Source organism: Microcaecilia unicolor, chromosome 2 (assembly GCF_901765095.1).
Source record: "Microcaecilia unicolor chromosome 2, aMicUni1.1, whole genome shotgun sequence".
Taxonomy (NCBI): domain Eukaryota; kingdom Metazoa; phylum Chordata; class Amphibia; order Gymnophiona; family Siphonopidae; genus Microcaecilia; species Microcaecilia unicolor.
The window spans coordinates 136,147,051-136,166,866 of record NC_044032.1 but is presented as its reverse complement, the minus strand read 5'-3'; the positions used below and the strand labels follow the sequence as shown (position 1 = coordinate 136,166,866).

Sequence of the window (19,816 nt, the reverse complement as noted above, 5' to 3'; positions counted from 1 at the left end):
GAGGGCATTGTACAACCATTCTGCCAGCTCTGACCTACTGCTCATCTCCAGTACCAGGGAGACTCGTTGTCTGCGGGGCACAACCTCTGACCTGCAGTTAACTGTGAGTAAACGTGCTTATTCCATAAAGGACGTTTTCGGAGAGATTAGTCTTCAGGTGGTCAACTGTGTGCCAATGTTATATAGCAGCAACAAGTCTAGAGGCCTCCGTGTATGCAGTCCCTGGAGCACTTTTAGTGGGTACCGCAGTGCACTTCAGCCAGGCGGACTCAGGCCCACCCCCCCTACCTGTTACACTTGTGCTGGTAAATGGGAGGTCTTCAAAAACCCACTGTACCCACATGTAGGTGCCCCTTCACCCCTAAGAGCTATGGTAGTGTTGTACATTTGTGGGTAGTGGGTTTTGGGGGAGGGGGGTTGGGGGCTCAGCATCCGTGGTAAGGGAGCTATGCATGTGGGAGCGTTGTCTGAAGGTCCACCGCACTGACCTCTAGGGTGCCAGTTGGTGTCCTGGCATGTCAGGGGGGGGGGCGAGTGTACTACGAATCCTGGCCCCTCCCATGACCAAATGGCTCGGATTAGGACGTTTTTGAGCTAAGCGTTATAGTTTCCCTTATTGCAAAAAAAAACCAAACGCCCAGCTGAAAAAACGTCCATTTTTTTCGAAAATACGGCATGTCCCGCCTCTTCACGTACCTGTTTTTGGACATAGACCGCCCATGGAGATAGGCGTTTGCGTTCGATTATGCCCCTCCACATGAACCACTTTGAATATAGTTGCAAAAACCACAGAAAGGTGTATCATCAAGTCTCATTCCCTTTCCTCCCTTACGTTAATAGTGGGCAAAGATCACACCACATAAGCCCTATTTTTACCTACTATGAATTTAGCTGGCCAGTGCCTCCTTATTCTATCATTATACATGTAACTAAAAGTCATGCCTCAATCTGCCTTGATCTGCCACGGGAGGTGATAATGTCTTTATATAAGACCTCTGTAAGAACTCATTTGGGGCCCTTTACTAAGCTGCGTAGGCGGCTACGTACACCCAATGCTGCAAATTGGAGTTATCGCCCGGTTACTGCATGGCCCTTGTAGTAATTTCAATTTTGGTGTGCGTCCACTACATGTGTCTGAAAAATATTTTTTATTTTCTGGCTGCGCGTAGCGGATGCGCACCAAGTGGCATCTGATGCACATAGGTCATTACCTCCCAAATTCTTTACTACTAGGTCTATAGCTGGCGGTAAGGTCTCAGACCCAAAATGACGTGCAACAATTTTGATTTTGCCGCACGTCCATTTTCAGCAAAAAAAAAAAAGGCCTTTTTTTACAGGTGCGCTGAAAAATGATTCTGCGTGCGCCCAAAACTCACGCCTACACTCCCGCAAGCCATTTTTTAGCATGCCTTTGTAAAAGGACCCCTTGAGGAGCAAATTCTGGAGACTGCACCTTAAAAAAATATAACAGTATGGAGTCAGTGCAGAAGGCGGCTACTAAAATAGCCAATGGTCTTCTTTGTAAGGCATATGGGGAAAGATTTAAAGACCTCAATATGCATACTATGGAAGAAAGGAGGGAGAGGGAAGATATGCCAGAGACATTTAAATTACTTTCATGACATAAGGGAACAAGAGGTGTAAGAGAGTGAACTCTTTCCGCCACAGCACACTCTCTTTTGAAAGAGTGCTGCACACTCTTTTGAAGAAGTACATGCTCTTTCATAAGAGTGTATACTCTCCTGATATTACACACATGCATGATGGTTCACGTAAGGGTGTGCACTCTTATGAAAAAGCGTTCACTCTTTGCTAATAGTGCCCACTCTTTCAAAAGATTGTGCACTTATAGACTGCACATGAACGAAACACTACATTTTGTGTTTTTCTGCTCGTTTTGTTTGTCAATGACATGAAACAACATAGGATATGTTGGTTGCCATTACCTATGTCTTTCAAATTAATGCACATCCCTAGTGCTCACGCTTGGTTTGTTTCTTCTTGCCAATAAGGCAACTGCCATGTTAGCTCATCCTTCAGCCATTAAGGGGCTCATTTTTTTTTAATAGAAAATGTCATAAAGCAGCACAAGGAGCAGCAAAGGATGGGGGGGGGGGGGGGGGGGGGGTTGCCCAAACTTCCAAATCACTATTTTGAAAACCCATTTTGAAGACATTTTTTCTATGGCAGTTTCATCCAAATCACAAGGGGGCATGTAGGGGCAGTATTTGGACATTCCCAGAACTTGGATGTTTTTCTGCCACAATGAAACAAAGCAAATGTTACGGGCTAAAGTTCAATGATTTGGTTTAGACCTGTTCCAATCACGACTAAGTCACAAAAGGTACCCTAAATGACTACATGACCACTGGAGAGATTAAGGCATGACCCCCTTTACTCCTACCAGTGGTCACTGACCCCCCTCCTGCCCCCCAAAGATGTGAAATAAACAGTACATACCAACCTCTATGACAGCTTCAGATGTTATGGTCAGTCCTATTAGAGCAGTAAGTAGCCTCTCTGGAATAGCCTATTGGTCGATGCAGTGCACTGTAGAGAAGGGGACCCAGGCCCATATGCCACCTCTGTTACATTTGTGGTGGAAATTGTGCTCACCAAAACCCACCAAAAACTTAATGTACCCAAGATAAATGACACCTGAAGACATAAGGGTTATTGCAGTGGTGTATAGATTTTGATGGGTTTGGAGGGCTCCCCATACAATATAAGGGGGTAACGGTGAAGATGCGTATCTGGGACCTTTTATGTGAAGTACACTGCAGCACTCTTAGAGTGCTCCACTGCTCTGCTGGGATGTCTATGTGGCCAGTCTACTAAGAATGCTGGTCCCCTCCCCTCTATAGTTCCCAATGGCTTGTTTTTGTGTTTTTTTGCTCTTGGACAGGTTTTTTTTTTCTGAAAATGGTCACAAAAGAAAAATATATTGAGCACAAAATGTCTAGGAAATGGCTTATTTTCAAAATAAAAATGCGTCATTTTCCGGTTCAAAAATTGCTATGTTCGCCACTTGATGTTTGGATATTTTCAGCAAAACATCCAACTCGGATTTAGACATTATATCAAAAATGCCCCTCCACATCTGTTTTATTGTATGCAATGCCTTGTTTGAGTTTCAAAACCATACACTTACCATAGGCAGGTGTATAAATTGGAAAATCTTGCACACCTCAGTCAAATGCAATGACATTTTTTTCTACCAAGCTGTTGATTTTTTGTCATATCATTTACTTTTTGAAAATATTTAAAGGTCCAAAAACTCTTTTCTTATTCTTTAGAGTTTGGCATCAGGTTATAAGTACTGGAACAGTTAAGTCTCAGTGCAATTAATTCAGCCACCCGCCTGATAAAAGTACACTTTCCTTCTAATAAATTACCAAGTACATTCTCATTATTGTGTAGTGCTCTGTGAAAGACATTGTTTCAGAACAGTACAGAAAGCTCTCTGTGATTCATGCTTCATTGCAGGTGAGAAAGGCAGAAGAACAAATGATAAACAAAGAAAAGTCATTTGATTTGACTGGATATCTTGAGTTTAATTGACTGAAGAGGTTATTGGGCATCAAGAACATCACAGAAGTGATGTGTCCAATGATTGAGGTAGGGGTTATAAAAGAAAACACAAGACTAAATACTAGGTGTGAGGATTCAGCCTTGGAGGGGGCTCTCTTAAATTGACTGGTACAACATACGGAAGGGTATCACTATGAAGACTTCATCAATTAAATAAAACATAGGAAAAGCCACACAGACCAAGGTCCACTGAACCCAGAATCCTGTCTTCAACAATAGCCAATCTGGGTTACAAATACCCAGCAGAACCCAATTTATTTCATTTTCATGGATAATTAAATGGAAGTACAAGTAACAATTAATTTCCTGTAAAATTTTAAAAATACAAGGAAAAGGACTTCAGTGGTTTAGGTCACATCTAAAGTAGAACTTGGACTGATGACCCACCTTACTTCTTCACTAGTCCTAAAAAACCTCCGATGTTTAATTAAATAATTTTTTTCAATTTTTTAAGTTTTTTTTGTTGTTTTATAAAGTCCGTTCAGATTTAAACTCTCCCAGGTACTTATCTGAAATGGTACTGCTACGCTCTATTGCATTGCACGGCTTTGTCAGGAGCGTTTTATTTATGCAGCACTCTTGTACCCCTGCTATTCACTAACCTCCCCCTCCTCATCGCCCCACTCCACCTACTTCCTCCACCATGTAAAAAAAAAACACCCAAGTCCAGTCCATATAGTGTAAATAGTCTTTAACAGTAAAAGTTACGGCACCAAGCTTCTTACAGAAGGTCCCCTAATTCACCTCCTGCTTCAGGTCCCCTAACGTTTGGCACCTAAAGTATGTGTGCTAAGCACAAATTCTATAATACCAATTAAGTGTGTAATACCACTATAGAATATACTAGCGTAGGTCTGTGTTTACATGCTTAACTTTAGATGCGATCACTCACTCCATATCAAAGGCTGGTGTAAATGCTCGCTCCTAAATGCCATCATTAATTCATGTAACTGACATGTCCCCGTGTCACTTTCTACTTTGAAGCCTGTTATTTATGTTTGTTTGATGCAGATGACAATATTTTATTTTTTGGGAAAAACAAGCAAACATACTGGCCACAGCTAGCAAAATTTGCATGTGGGATCCTGTACACTGCTACCAGTACATCTTCTAAGAAGATATCTTCTATTGCAGGAGGGATTGTGGAAGACAGGAGAGCTAGACTGAATCCTGAGATTGTTGATGACTTCTTATTCATTCACAGATTAAAAAGTCATAACAGTGCTTCATAGGGCATATTTCTCCCCCTCTAGGGCATACAGAACAGGTTGTATTTTGTACCCCTGGACATTTTAACAGGGTGGATTAGGTGGAAGAATGGCCTAGTGGGTTAGGGTGTGGACTTTGGTCCTGAGGAACTGGGTTTGATTCCCGGCACAGGCAGCTCCTAGTGACTATGGCAAGTCACTTAACCCTCCATTGCCGCATTGAGCCTGCCATGAGTGGGAAAGCGCGGGGTACAAATGTAACAAAAATAAAATAATTTCTTGGGGTAGTAGAAGTCAGCTATTATTGGGGTTGGAAGGGTAGAGGATGGTTGGTGGTAGGAGGGTTATTATAGCTGCTCAATGTTATTATGTTTTCTATTTGTAATTTACAAAACAGTTGCAGCATATTGTCCCTTTTTATACTTTAATAAAAGATTTAAATATAAAATCATAAGTGTTCGAGGCTTCTGCAGCTAAGAACAGAGCCCATGGGGACAGGGCAGGAACAGGACAGAACCTGCGGGAACGGGGCAGGGATGGAGACATGGCCTGCAGGGCCGGGACAGGGACAGAGACGGGGCCTGCGGGGATGGGGTGGGGACTCGCGCAACTTTTTGGAATGCCTATGACCCACCCATGCCCCTCCCATGACCATGCCCTCTTTTGGGTTGCATGCTATGGGATTTAAGTGCCCAGTATTACAGAATATTGTGCAGCCAGATTCATGCATTAATCCTAATTGGTTCCAATTAACAACAATAATTGGTCACTAGCATCTAATTATGGTGGTCAACAGCATCTTAGCCAATTAATTTGCACACACATCTCAAAAGTGTGCCCAAATTCAGGTGCCTAAATCTAGATACCATAGGCTAGATTCTATATATGGTGCCAAAACATTTGGCACTGAAAAAGCACTATTCTATAAGTCGCGCTTAAAGTTAGGCATGGTTTATAGAATAGTGCTTATAGCTGGGAATCGCGCCTAACTCTAGGTGCGGCCATTTGTACCAACTGACATGTGGTGCAAATGTACATACCTACATTATGTGCATATCCCTGTTATTCTGTAACAATGGGCATTAATTTTAGGAATGTCACTGTAATGCCCATGACCCTCCCATTTCCATGTCCCCTTTATCAGATCATGCATACATTTTAGGCTCGGATCCCACACTTAAATTTACATAGATAAATGCTAATTAAATCTAATTAGTACCAATAATTGCTTGTTACAAAGCCAATTATTGGTTCTAATTAGCTCATTATTCAATTAAATTGCACACACAAATTGGGAATTTGCCCAAATTTGTGTGCACAATTTTTGGTGACTTTTATAGAGTTAGGAGGCATATACAGAGTATTCTAAATATTTATGGGGCCCTTTTACAAAGGCGCGTTAGGCTCTATACACGTGCAGCACATGTCAAAATGAGACTACCACCAGGCTACTGCGCCCCCTGCAGTAATTTCAGATTTGCCGTGCGCCAATAATGCCTGGATGATTTGTTTATTTCCTCCCACGTGTGACATTTCTGGTGGTAATCGGCATTTGGCGCGTGCTGACCGGTTATCGCACGTGTAGTGTGTGAGCCCTTACCACTAGATCAATGGGTGGCGTTAAGGGCTCAGGCTGGTTTAGGCACGCGCTGGTTTCAGTTTTACCACATGCCCTTTTCCCGTCCCATTAAAAAAAAAAAAGCCCTTTTTTGCAGATGCAGTAAAAACTGGCCCAGCGTGCGCCCAAAACACATGCCTACACTACCGCAGGCCACTTTTTACCAAGGATTAATAAAAGGACACCTTATGTGTGTAACATATCCCTAAATGTCATCTAGTTTATAGAATTGCTCCTCTATAGCTAACAGCATGCACATAAGTTTCAGACCAGATGTATATCCATGGATAAAGGATGGGCAGGGGGGCTGTAAGCAGGAAGATGTGCTCAGATTTCTTCCTTCCAGGAGGTCCACATGGCTTTTCTCCTCTTAGGCTGCATTTCATGAAAGCAGTGATTAGGATCAATGCACTAGTGGCATTGAGGCTCCAATGAGTAAGAGAACGGGCTCAAAGAGTGTGAGAATGGAATGGTGCATGCCTAAAGAGCGCGACTTTACATTTCTGAGAATATAAGCATTACTTTATTTAGTCAAAAATCCTGCAGAAAAATGAGGTGCCAATGTCTGCAGGTACTTTTCCTTAAGCAAATTTCAATATGAGCAAGCATGCATACTATCACTGTGAAAACTTGTAAAGACTGTGGGTGAAAAGAATCCACAGACTTTGCAGAAGGCAGTTTGAATACAGAATAAGGTGGAAGGCTGAAGTGCACGGAGCCACCCATAATGGCACCATGCACCCACGCCTCAGCTGTGAGGGGAGAGCAGTGATATGTGGGGAGCCACGGCGACCGGAAGGGAGTTTTCACACCATGAGTGGCTTCCTGCAGGGAAGGAAGGTCTGGCGTCGTGGGTTTAAAGCCCACGGAGTTACTGCACGCTCCCTCTTTCTTCCCTGAGGACATGAACAGGAGCAGCCTACCCTCCCACCCATCCCTTGCTCTATTTATTGTTCATTATATTACGCATGTTGCAGCTTGGAGGGCGGGAATAGTAATACCCAAGCCTGAGTGATTGGAGGTGTGCTAATTCATCAAGTTACGGTTTGGTGCAGATGTGTTCACTGCACCTGGGTTGGACACATCTTGCCGGGTGGAAGGAGCAGCATGGAGTGGAGGAGTGGCCTAGTGGTTAAAGCACCAGTCTTGGCATCCAGAGGTGGCCAGTTCAAATCCCTCTGTTGCTCCTTGTGATCTTGGGCAAGTCACTTAACCCTCCATTGCCTCAGGTACAAACTTAGATTGTGAGCCCTCCTGGGACAGAGAAATATCCAGTGTATCTGAATGTAACTCACCTTCTTGTGCTACTACTGAAAAAGGTGTGAGCAAAATTCCCCCCCCCCCCAAAAAAAAAAAAGACAAGTTGTGCAGCACAATTTTGAAGAGCAGACAGATGGTTTAAGTGGGAGACCTATGAGACACAAGTGTTGGTAATGTACAGCCACCGCTTGTCACACTGTTTTGTCGCCTTCAGGTCCTCAGATACTATCACCCCAAGATCCCTCTCCCTGTCCGTACCTATCAGACTCTCCCCGCCTAACACATATGTCTCCCTTGGATTTCTACTCCCTAAATGCATCACTTTGTATTTCTTCGCATTGAAGTCTAACGTTTGGCAATTAAAATTCAATGCGAAGAAATGCAAAGTGATGCATTTAGGGAGAAGAAATCCAAGGGAGACGTATGTTTAGGCGGGGAGAGTCTGATAGGTACGGACGGAGAGAGGGATCTTGGGGTGATAGTATCTGAGGACCTGAAGGCAATGAAACAGTGTGACAAAGCGGTGGCTGTAGCTAGAAGATTGCTAGGCTGTATAGAGAGAGGTGTGATCAGCAGAAGAAAAGAGGTTTTAATACCCCTGTATAAGACGTTGGTGAGGCCCCACTTGGAGTATTGTGTTCAGTTTTGGAGGCCGCATCTTGCGAAGGATGTTAAAAAATGGAAGCGGTGCAAAGAAAAGCTACGAGAATGGTATGGGATTTGCGTTACAAGACGTATGAGGGGAGACTTGTTGACCTGAACATGTATACCCTGGAGGAAAGGAGAAACAGGGGTGATATGATACAGACGTTCAAATATTTGAAAAGTATTAATCCGCAAACAAACCTTTTCTGGAGAGGGGAAGGCGGTAGAACGAGAGGACATGAAATGAGATTGAAGGGGGCAGACTCAAGAAAAATGTCAGGAAGTATTTCTTCAGGGAGAGAGTGGTGGATGCTTGGAATGCTCTCCCGCGGGAGGTGGTGGAAATGAAAATGGTAACGGAATTCAAACACGCGTGGGATAAACATAAAGGAATCCTGTTCAGAAGTAATGGATCCTCAGGAGCTTAGCCGAGATTGGGTGGCAGAGCCAGTGGTGGGAGGCAGGGCTGGTGATTGGGAGGCGGGGATAGTGCTGGGCAGACTTATACGGTCTGTGCCGGGGCTGGTGGTTGGGAGGCGGGGAAAATGCTGGGCAGACGTATACGGTCTGTGCCAGAGCTGGTGGTGGGTGGGGCTGGTGGTTGGGAGGCTGGGATAGTGCTGGGCAGACTTGTACGGTCTGTGCCCTGAAGAGGACAGGTACAAATCAAGGTAGGGTATACACAAAAAGTAGCACATATGAGTTTATCTTGTTGGGCAGACTGGATGGACCATGCAGGTCTTTTTCTGCCATCATCTACTATGTTACTATGGTTATGGTTTATGATTCATTAACTTTTAATATACCATCTCTCAAAGGCCAAATGCAAATAGCAAGGCAGTGCACATCAGTTCAAATCAGTAAAAAGATAGAAAAGAATTCATCCTATAGATAGGACAGCACAGCAAACAAATTACCTATCTAAATTCACACGGATAGAGGGAAAACAAAAAGATAAAGATAACTAAATTCAGAAATGTGATAAATAACCATGCAGGGTTTCCACCTAGGCTGAAACAATAACAAATTCCAAAAATTATAATTCACATACCAACAGGTTGTTAATAAATTCCAGAAACTGTATTGCTCCTGCCATCAAATCTAGATAACAGCTCCTTGCAAGTCACACTGCACACATCAAAACTGTAGCATACCTAAAATACTAAACCAGTGCTGCCCAATGTTTATGTGGCTGTGACCCCATAATTGCAGCCAAATAAAATTGTGTGACTCACCCCCCCCTCCCACCAAGGTGCAAATAATGATGCATCTATGGAGATCCCACCTAGGTGTGACTGCAAATGTGGGTTTTGCGACCCCGCTTGGGGTCCCGTGTCACGATTTGGGAAGCTCTGCTTTAAACTATCTGAAATAAGTTTGCTCTTTTTTTTTTTTTTCACTGCTTATCTTCAGCTCTATCATGGATTTTTAACTGCTGGAAATGCTATAAATACACATTATCACAATGTGCTATTGCCTATAAACCGTACCCATGTATACCAAATGGCAATTCATCATGCTAGTTTTACCTTCAAAAAAAGAGCAACGCAGAAGGAGGAGGAACAGGAAAGATCACAGCTCTGTTCTGAATATTTCTCTGACCAAACTTTTGCTACTTCCAAGGGGCTTAGCACTACCAGTCTGTTTGTACAGTACAGATCCAAAGGAATGAAGTGTCCCATAAATCACTCACCATCTTTAAGTCACAAACCGGATACTTTGGCTTGTGCAAATTTGAACTGTGCCCTGCAGCAGATGGCCAGGTGAGTTATTCTTGTCAAGGGGGAGGGAGATGGGTTATTTTCTCTTTCCTTTTCCCATTTGCTTTGTGTTTTGATGTGAAAAGGGACAAGATAAGCTGGAACAGGTGACTTGCCCAGCTCCTTGTAACTCTGGGCAAGTCACTTAACCCTCCACTGCCACAGGTACAAACTTAGATTGCAAGCCCAGTAGAAACAGAAAAAGTACCTGTATATAATATATGTAAACTGCTTTGGTGGTACTCATAGAAAGGTGGTATATCAAATCCATGACCTTACCCTATAGTCTGGTTAAGGCCAGCTTGGTGCGTTCGAATCGGCCCAGGAGCCTGGCAGTAGTTCAAGATCTCCTGTGCGACATTTCCGTCACTAGAAAATACCTTTTTATTTTCTAGCGCTGGGGGGTGTGCCCAGAAGTAATTGGGCAGTGCTGTGTGCTGCCCGATTACCACTGGGTTACAGCAGGAGCCCTCACCGCCTCCTTTAAGGGCTCTGGCAGTAAATGGCTGCAAGGCAATTTTTTAATTACTGCACAGCAGGGGCGTATCTGAACTTCAACGGTAGGGGGGGCCAGAGCCGAGGTGAGAAGGCACATTTTAGCCCGCCGGTGCCCCCCCCCCCCCCCCCGCTGAAGACAACAACACCACCACCACCTCCAACTACTTCAAACCCCCCCTCTCAGCCGAAGACAACGCACCACCAACCGCCCGCCCGACAACACCACCACCACCTGGCTCCAACTACTTTGAACCACCCCCTCCCGCCATCACTCTGCCGTTGCGCCTCACCTCCCTTTGCTGGCGGGGAACCCCAAACCCCGCCAGCCGAAGTCTCCTTCCTTCCTTCGTTTGGGTTTGGTTTCAGACGTCCTGCACGCACGTACACATGCAGGACATCAGACTCACAGAAACACTGTGAGTCTGACGTCCTGCATGTTGTACGTGCGTGCAGGACGTCAGAAACCAAACCCAAACGAAGGAAGGAAGGAAGACTTCGGCTGGCGGGGTTGGGTCCCTCGCCAGCAAAGGGAGGTGAGGCGCGACGGCGGAGTGACAGCGGGAGGAGGGGGTTGAGAGGGTCGTCGTAGGGGGTCCAGGGGCAAATCTACGGGGGCCAGGCCCCTGTGGCCCCATAGCAGATACGCACCTGCTGCACAGCAATTTACTGGCCTTTTTAAAAAAGGCCTTTTTTTTATCAGTGGAGGTAACAGGTAGCTTTGGGGCGCACAGCAATCCCATGTGCAATGCCGCCGTGGGTTTCCTTTTACCACCGTTTGGTAAAGTTCCTTAGATTCATATAGATTTGCTACCCAGATCTTGACAAGGCTTCATACCTCTAGGATACATGAAACAACTACCAGCTGTAATTAGGCATAAAGATAACAGTATGTTTTCTAAATTACTTTGGATAAAAATTGTACATAAGAACACAAATAGCGTAATATAATCTAAATGCATGCCGCATGCAAGCATGCGTCTTTTCAATGCAGTGAGCAATTTTATCAGATTGAACTGTTTCCAGCCATTTAATTCTGCAGAATTTTGGCAAATGCTGGGTTCTCTTCAAACTTTTTTACTTTTTGAGACGTTCACTTTAAATATGACCTCAATAAATATACTTGTTTTCTGAAACTAATAATAATTACAAAATCAGTCATACCACTGTGCTGCCATCTGTCCAGCGGAAGTCCTGTTCAAACATTTTGTCATTGAGGCCAATCCACTGGTAATCGTGTCCTAAACCTAATGGAAAACCAAACAGAAGGGCTCTTTAACTTTTCCATAAAAGGGAGAGGATATTCTTTTAAAAAAAGAAAAGAATTTCTCTAAGAATGAATCACGCTTCCTTGTCTTAACTTAGATATGTGTTCTGAAATATAAAGGAATATTTAGCAGTTCAGTTTTGTCGCCTCTTTTTAAGGCATATACTGAAGTCTGTAAAATGAATTCTCAGCAGCTACATTCTAAATATTGGCAAACAATAACTCTCCTGTTATCCTTCTCCTACTTACCAGTTAATTTTAGATCCAAAATGTACTGCAGCTACAATTAGACTGGGCTTTTAGCTATTGCCAACATACTTGCCTTAGCAGTCAGAAATTTTACAGGTTTACGGAAATTGACAATGAATTATTTTTACGTTTATATTAATATTTTCACTCTCATATATCCTTTTTAGTAAAAGGTTCTCCCAATTACATTCTGCTGCAAATATATGTATGGCCCAATCCAGATAGAAATACCAGACCACACAGCATTTATGCATGCACCAACAATGAGGTTATGCACACATTTGAATTCTGAAATGTCTCTGTGTTATATTTGAAGGTTGCGGCACTCCAATGATTTATTAGAGTTTGAGGGAAGCACTTAAGGACTCTTTAAATTGCTCATAAGAACATAAGCATTGCCATACTGACTGCTGACTTCTCCTATCAGTGTACTAATTGGTGGAATCTTCTTCCAAGGGCTGTTAGATCTGTACATGATTAAGAACATAAATGTTGCCATACTGGGACAGACCAAAGGTCTATCAAACCCAATATCATGTCTCCGACACCGGCCAATCCAAGCCACAAGTACCTGGCAAGATCCCAAAACAGTAAAATAGATTTCATGCTGCTTATCCTAGAAACAAGCTGTGAATTTTCCCCAAGTTCAATTCAATAATGGCTTATGGACTTTTCCTTCAAGAAGTTATCCAAATCCTTTTAAACCCTGCTAAGCCAAACACTCCTACCACATCCTCTGGCAACATATTTCAGAGTTAATGACACACTGATTGTTTTAAATTTACTACTTAATAGCTTCATTGCATGCCCCCCTAGTCCTAGTATTTTTGGTAAGCAACAATTCATTTCTACCCATTCCATTCATTATTATATAGACCTCTATCATATCTCCCCTCAGCCATCTTTTCTCTAAGCTGAAGAGCACTAGCCATTTTAGCCTTTCCTCATAGGGAAGTCGTCACATCCCCTTTATCATTTTCATCGCCCTTCTCTGTAACTTTTCTAATTCCACTATATCTTTTTTTAGATACGGTGACCAGAAATGCACACTGTATTGGAGGTGCAGTCACACCATGGAGCAATACAATGCATTATAACAGTATTTCCCCAAGTCAGTCTGGAGTACTCCTTGCCAACCAGGTTTTCAGGATACCCAGAATGAATATGCATGAAAGAGATTTACATATAATGGAAGTAGTGCATGCACATCAAGTTCATTGCATATTCACTATGGATATCCTGAAAACCTGATTGGCAAGGAGCACTCCAGGACTGGACTTGGGGAAAACACTGCATTCTCATTTTTTCTTTCCATTCCTTACCTAATAATAGCTAAAATTCTATTTGCTTTTTTTTTAATTTAATCAATTTAATCAAATTTACAAGACACATCTGGATTGGAAAAGTATCATACAAATAAAAATGTAACAAAAGAAATCAACTTTCAATTAGGTAAATAGTGATACTCAAGTCCATAAATTGGGGATCCAAAATTTAGGAATTCAAGGGGAGCAAAAGAAAAGGAAATTAATAAGGTTAACACAAACTCTACTGAGAAGAGTTAATTATTCCATTAGCGCTTATCCTTATTCACCGAGGCTATAAGAGCAGACATATGAATTGGTTCTGTAAATACATATTTCTTCTCATCAAGTCTCACTATGCACTTGCAGGGGTATCTTAAGAAAAGGTATCCCCCAAGTGCAGTATTTCAGGCTTAAGGAGCAAAAATTGTTTCCTCCGTCCAGGGGCGTATCTGGACTCCGGCGGTAGGGGGGCCAGAGCCAGAGGGAGGGGGCACATTTTAGCCCCCCCCCCCCCGCCGCCACCGACCCCCCCCCCCGCCATTGTCAGAGCCCCCACCGCCACCAATGCCTCTCTCCCCCCCCCTCCCGCCGGCAACCCTCCCCCGCTGCCGTTGCTTACCTTTGCTGGCGGGGGGCCCTACCCCGCCAGCCGAGGTCCGCTTCCACCTGCCGCTGCCTTAAAACTACTTCTTCAGCCGGCGGGGGACCCCAAACCCCCGCCAGCTGCCCCGAGGTGTTAAAGTTCTTCTTCGGCCTCCGTGGCCGTGCTGCTGTTGATAGGAGCTGTTGAATCCACTTCGGAGTCTGACGTCGCAGCACGTACAACGTACAACGACGTCAGACTCCGAAGTGGATTCAACAGCTCCTATCAACAGCAGCACGGCCACGGAGGCTGAAGATGAACTTTAACACCGCGGGGCGGCTGGCGGGGGTTTGGGGTCCCCCGCCGGCTGGAGAAGTAGTTTTTAAGGCAGCGGCAGGTGGAAGCGGACCTCGGCTGGCGGGGGTTGGGGTCCCCCGCCAGCAAAAGTAAGCAACGGCAGCGGGGGAGGGTTGATGGTGGTAGGGGGGTCCAGGGCAAAATCTGCGGGGGCCCAGGCCCCTGAGGCCCCACGCAGATACGTCCCTGCCTCCGTCTACGCGTCTCCTTAGAGACACCAGGAAATAATAATATTTTATAACCTAAAAAAGGTTTATCTTTATTACGGAAAAATAGGCGGAAGATTTTTTTTCTTCCATTTGAAATTGATTTTGGAAGTTTTTATTCTGTTGTTTTTTTTCGGAAGGAGGAGGAGCCTATGATGTTAGCCAATACAGTGGTGTCCTAATTTAAAGATACCCTGGGCTTTTGAGGCTATTTTTTATATATAATAATATATTTAGACATTTTTGATCAAAGTGCCCAGTCTAAGATACAGAGACAGAGTGTTGGTTTGAGTATAGTTTCTATTTATGAATAACATCCAAGTCTGATGTAAATTTTTGACCTTTGCAGCTGCTCCTCTAATGTTTTTTTTTTTTACTGTTCTTTTCATTTTATCATAGTCCCCTTTTTGAAAGTTAAATGCTGACGTATTGGATTACCAGAGTTTATATCAAATCTGATCATGTTATGATTACTGTTGTCAAGCGGTCCCAACACCATTACCTCCTGCACCAGATCATGCGTTTCACTAAGGACTAGGTCTAGAATTGTTCCCCCCTCTTGCTGGTTCTTGAACCAGAAGCTCCATAAAGCAGTCCTTCATTTCATCAAGGAATTTTACCTCCCTGGCATGCCCTGATGTTACATTCACCCAGTCAATACCTGGGTAATTGAAATCACCCATTATTATTGTGTTCCTCAGTTTGCTATCCTCTCTGATTACAGTTGCTTTGGAAATTATTAAAAGCTTTCTTTTCAAAAAGTTCCTGCAACAAGATAATAGAAGACAGGAATAATGACTTTTATGTAAAATGTTGTTTCAAACTTTTTCCTGTATAACTGCTTATAATTTGATGTTTATTACACAACTAGTAAAAAAGGCCCGTTTCTGACACAAATGAAACGGGCGCTAGCAAGGTTTTCCTCGGAGTGTGTGTGTTTGGGAGAGTGTATGTGAGAGTGAGTGTTTGAGAGTCAGAGTGAAAGTGTGAGTCCAATCCATGCTCCTCTGTCACCTGGCCCCTCCATTCATCCCTATCCAGCAATTCCGCAGTGTCCCTGAGGCCTGCCCTGCAATCCATATGCATCCATGGCCATCTGTCCCCTCCATTCATCCCTATCCAGCAATTCCCCTCTCCATGAGTCCTGCCCTTCCAATCCATGCTCCTCTTTCACCTGGCCCCTCCATTCATCCCTATCCAGCAATTCCCCTCTCTGCCTGAGGCCTGCCCTGCAATCCATATGCATCCATGCCCATCTGTGCCCTCCATTCATCCCTATCCAGCAATTCCCCTCTCCCTGAGTCCTGCCCTTCCAATCCATGCCCATCCATGCTCATCTGTCACCTGGCCCCTCCATTTTTCCCTATCCAGCATTTCCCCTCTCTGCCTGAGGCCTGCCCTGCAATCCATATCCATCCATGGCCATCTGTCCCCTCCATTCATCCCTATTCAGCAATTCCCGTCTCCCTGAGTCCTGCCCTTCCAATCCATGCCCATCCATGCTCATCTGTCACCTGGCCCCTCCATTTTTCCCTATCCAGCAATTGCCCTGTCTCCCTGAGGCCTGTCCTGCAATGCATATCCATCCATGCCCATCTGTCCCCTCTATTCATCCCTATCCAGCAATTTCCCTCTCTCCCTGAGTCCTGCCCTCCCAATCCATGCCCATCCATGCTCCTCTGTCCCCTGCCCCCTCCATTCATCCCTTTCCAGCAATTGCCCTCTCTATCTGAGCCCTGCCCTCCCAATCCATGTCCATCCATGCTCCTCTGTCCCCTGCCGCCTCCATCATCCTTTTCCAGCAAGTCCCCTGTCTCCCTTCCATGACCCCCCCTTGCATCCATGCTCCTCTCTCTCCCATGTCCCAGCCTGGGCCGCCCTCTTCTTCCCCCCCCCCCCCCCCCCCCCCCCCTTCGCATCCATGGTGTCGTTTCTCCCCTGCCCTCCCGCTCCATTGTTTTTCTTTTGTGGCCACCCTCTTCGCTCCCCCCAACATGGTTTTATTTTTTTTTTCTTGTTTTTAAATGTACCTCCGTGGTTCCGGCAGCGAAGCGTCAGGGAAGGAGGCGGTGCTCCCGACGTCTAGGTTTCCCTTCGCTGTGTTCCGCCTTCTTTTGACGTCATCCTTGACGTCAGAAGAAGGCGGAACACAGCGAAGGGAAGGCTAGACGTTGAGAGCGCCGCCTCCTTCCCTGACGCTTCGCTGCCGAGCGTTGCGATTGGATGAGTGTCATTGCTCCGCCCTCGACGTCATCACGTTTGACGCGTGGGCGGGGCAGACACAATGCGATCTCACCCCCCTTCACTTTTGGCTAACAGAGGCTTCATTCGAACGTTGGAGGTTGCGTTTTATATAGAGAGATATAGCCTTGTGTAATAATTCATAAATTAATTTTTGTAAAGTTTCATATGGCCGCCTATGGAAGATTTACTCAACATTTTTCCTTTATCAGAAGATGTATAGCTATAATATATATATATTTAATTGTCTGGATTCTAAGTCACATTGAACCTGAACTCTGGGATAACGCAGAATACAAATGTCATTATAAATATAAATAAATAATTGCCCCTAAAATGACACTTGCTTGTAAAGTGTAATCCATCAAGCTTTGACTCATTTCAAAAATGGCATAAAGGATAAAGGCAAGTATTTCAGAAGCAATTGAGACAGTACGTACGGTTTATGAAGAGTTGTTCTTCATGAGACAGGATGCTGGTCAGGTGAGCGCCCTGTAAACGACATTCTCTCTCCGCTGCATCCCAAGTTCGCCGGTGGGCAAAATATTTGTAGCACTGCCCTTGAAATTTATGCCAGCCATAATCACAAGTATCTTTGTCTAGGGAGAATAAGTTGCAGTTTTAAACATATGAATAAAGCAAATGAATATAATGTGAACAGAAAAGATAATTAAATCTTTTTTATTTACTATTTTACTTAAGGACTTAAGATGCATAATTTTCCAGCAGCACAAGAAGGATAATTAAGCCAATTTACTTTAGATATCTCAGCATCAGACTATTTGTTTCCTTAAGAATAGAGTGCCATATAAATGCCAAATAAATAAATGAACATGCAGGCAGCTCTGTTTACTGTACAGTCGACAGTCATAAAATCTGATATCATTATGTTTTATTAGCTGTATAAAATTTCACTAGTGTATTATTAATATAGCATTACTCACCAAGAATTAAATACAGGCTATGAGTTGCTTAGTCACAGCACAGAAGAGGCCTTCTATTATTTTGGAGGGACTAACTTTTCCAAGTGATGGCTTGAATCACCACATTACATGATCATGGTTTGGATGAACAAATGATTGGAAATTATCACGGAGGAAAACCGCCAGCATCTGGATTGTTGGATTTTAGATTAATCACTCACCATTTCTAATCTGAGTTCATGGTGAGTTACACTAAGGTGAATGAGTTATTGCCCTGCACAAACTGAATCCCAATCTAGCTGTTCCTGAGGCACTGGAAGGCAAAGTGGCTTGCCCAAGGTCACGTGAAAGGCAATTTGACAACTCCATGCCTGCAGTTACATGCACCTTGTGGGCATAAATGCTGCAAAAAGTACCATTTATATGCACAAGTTCCCTAGGTGCTATTCTATAAGGCAATATATAAGTGGTAAAGGGGGCAATTCGATAAGGGCGCCAAATTATTCTCACATCTGGGTGATGGAGACAGGTGATAGAGGTCTATAAATAATGAGTGGAGTTGAACGGGTAGATGTGAAGCATCTGTTCACGCTTTCCAAAAATTCTAGGACTAGGGGGCATGCAAGACAAATCTGCTAAAAACTGCATAGAATATCGCCAACCTAAAAGCATGTTGACAAAACTGAACTTGAAGAGTGCTTCCTGCACTTAAACACCGTACGCGCCAAAAATGAAACGCTGAGAAGATTTGAAAGATTCTAACTATAGGCACAAAGACTTATACCAAGTTAAAGGCAGGTGTTAATGTTGACGCCTAGATGTTGCACCTAAGCACGTAACTTACAGTATTCTATAGGTTTGGTGCCTAAGTGTGTGACCTACCCCACCCACATGCACGTCCCCTCTTGAGTTACACACTAAGGGCCAGATTCGACATATGGCATCTGAAAAATCCACACAGAATAAATTTCCACCTAAGCATATTCTATAAGTCGTGCCAAACTTTAGGCACGGTAGATAGAATATGCTTAGTTGCCAACCCAGCACCTAGAACTATGTGCATCCATTTCCACCAAGACAATCATGGTGTAAATACTGGCACATTCATTTAAGCGCAGAGGGGCGTATTCTATAACAGTGTATATAAATTTTGGAACACCCACAAAATGTCCATTTCCCCACCTATAACCACGCCCCTTTTTTGCTCTGTGCAGTAGAATTTAGGTCCTGTGCATTACAGAATATGCTTAGGGAGTTGTGCATGTAAATTCTAATTATTGCCAATTACTGATCATTATTGCTTGTTATGTGCTGTTATCAATGCTGATTAGCTTGTTAAGCCAATTAAGTTAGGCACATTATTTCAGAATACACTTTGATTTTGGCGCAGAATGCTACATGTGATATATAGAATCTGGCGGTAAAGCACTTAGGCATTAACTTATAGAATAGTGCCTAAATGCAGTTAGGTGTCTAAGTGCTATTTACTCTCATTTGGGTGCCTAACTTCTGTTTGAGTACCTGAAATTTGATACCTAGCTTGTGGCATATTATATATAATTATGGGGATACTGACGGATTCTATATAGTGCGCCTAGAGATCTGCTCTCAAATCCAGGCATATTCTATAGCAATGCGTGTAACTAAATTGGTTTAACGAGTTAATCAGCATTGATAACAACATTTAATGAGCAATAATGAGCACTAATTGCCAATAACTAGAATTTACACGTACAACTTGTTAGGTGTATTCAGTAATGAACTGTGCCTAAATTCTAATGTGTGCAGTTCAAAAGGGCCGTGGCTACAGGCAGAGAAATAGGTGTTCCCTGGGCATTCCCAAATTTAAGCGCATAGTTATAGAATATGGCCCAGTGCACATAAATCTATCTGCATGGATTTACACCACATTTTCATTGGTGTAAATGGAAGTGCATAGTTTTAGGTAGGGGTGTAGCTATCATTGGGCCACATGGGCAGGGCCCCCATATAATTGGCCCTGGACCCTCCTGCCGCAACCCTCTTGACCCCCCTTCCTGCTGCCAACCCTCTCCCGCCGCGTACCTTTGCTGGCGGGGGACCCCAACCCCCCGCCAGCCGAAGTCC

General features: G+C 43.9%; 1 protein-coding gene across 1 annotated transcript in view; it reads right to left on the bottom strand.

Moving 5' to 3' along the window:
- Positions 1-19,816, bottom strand: part of VCAN (versican) — a 245,943-nt gene that overhangs the window by 53,412 nt on the left and 172,715 nt on the right. Inside the window, exons 11-12 of the mRNA XM_030193355.1 lie at positions 17,228-17,386; positions 11,742-11,824 (exon numbers count right to left, since the gene is read on the bottom strand). Of these exons, the coding sequence (XP_030049215.1) occupies positions 11,742-11,824; positions 17,228-17,386 (242 nt within the window). The remainder of the gene's footprint in view (positions 1-11,741; positions 11,825-17,227; positions 17,387-19,816) is intronic.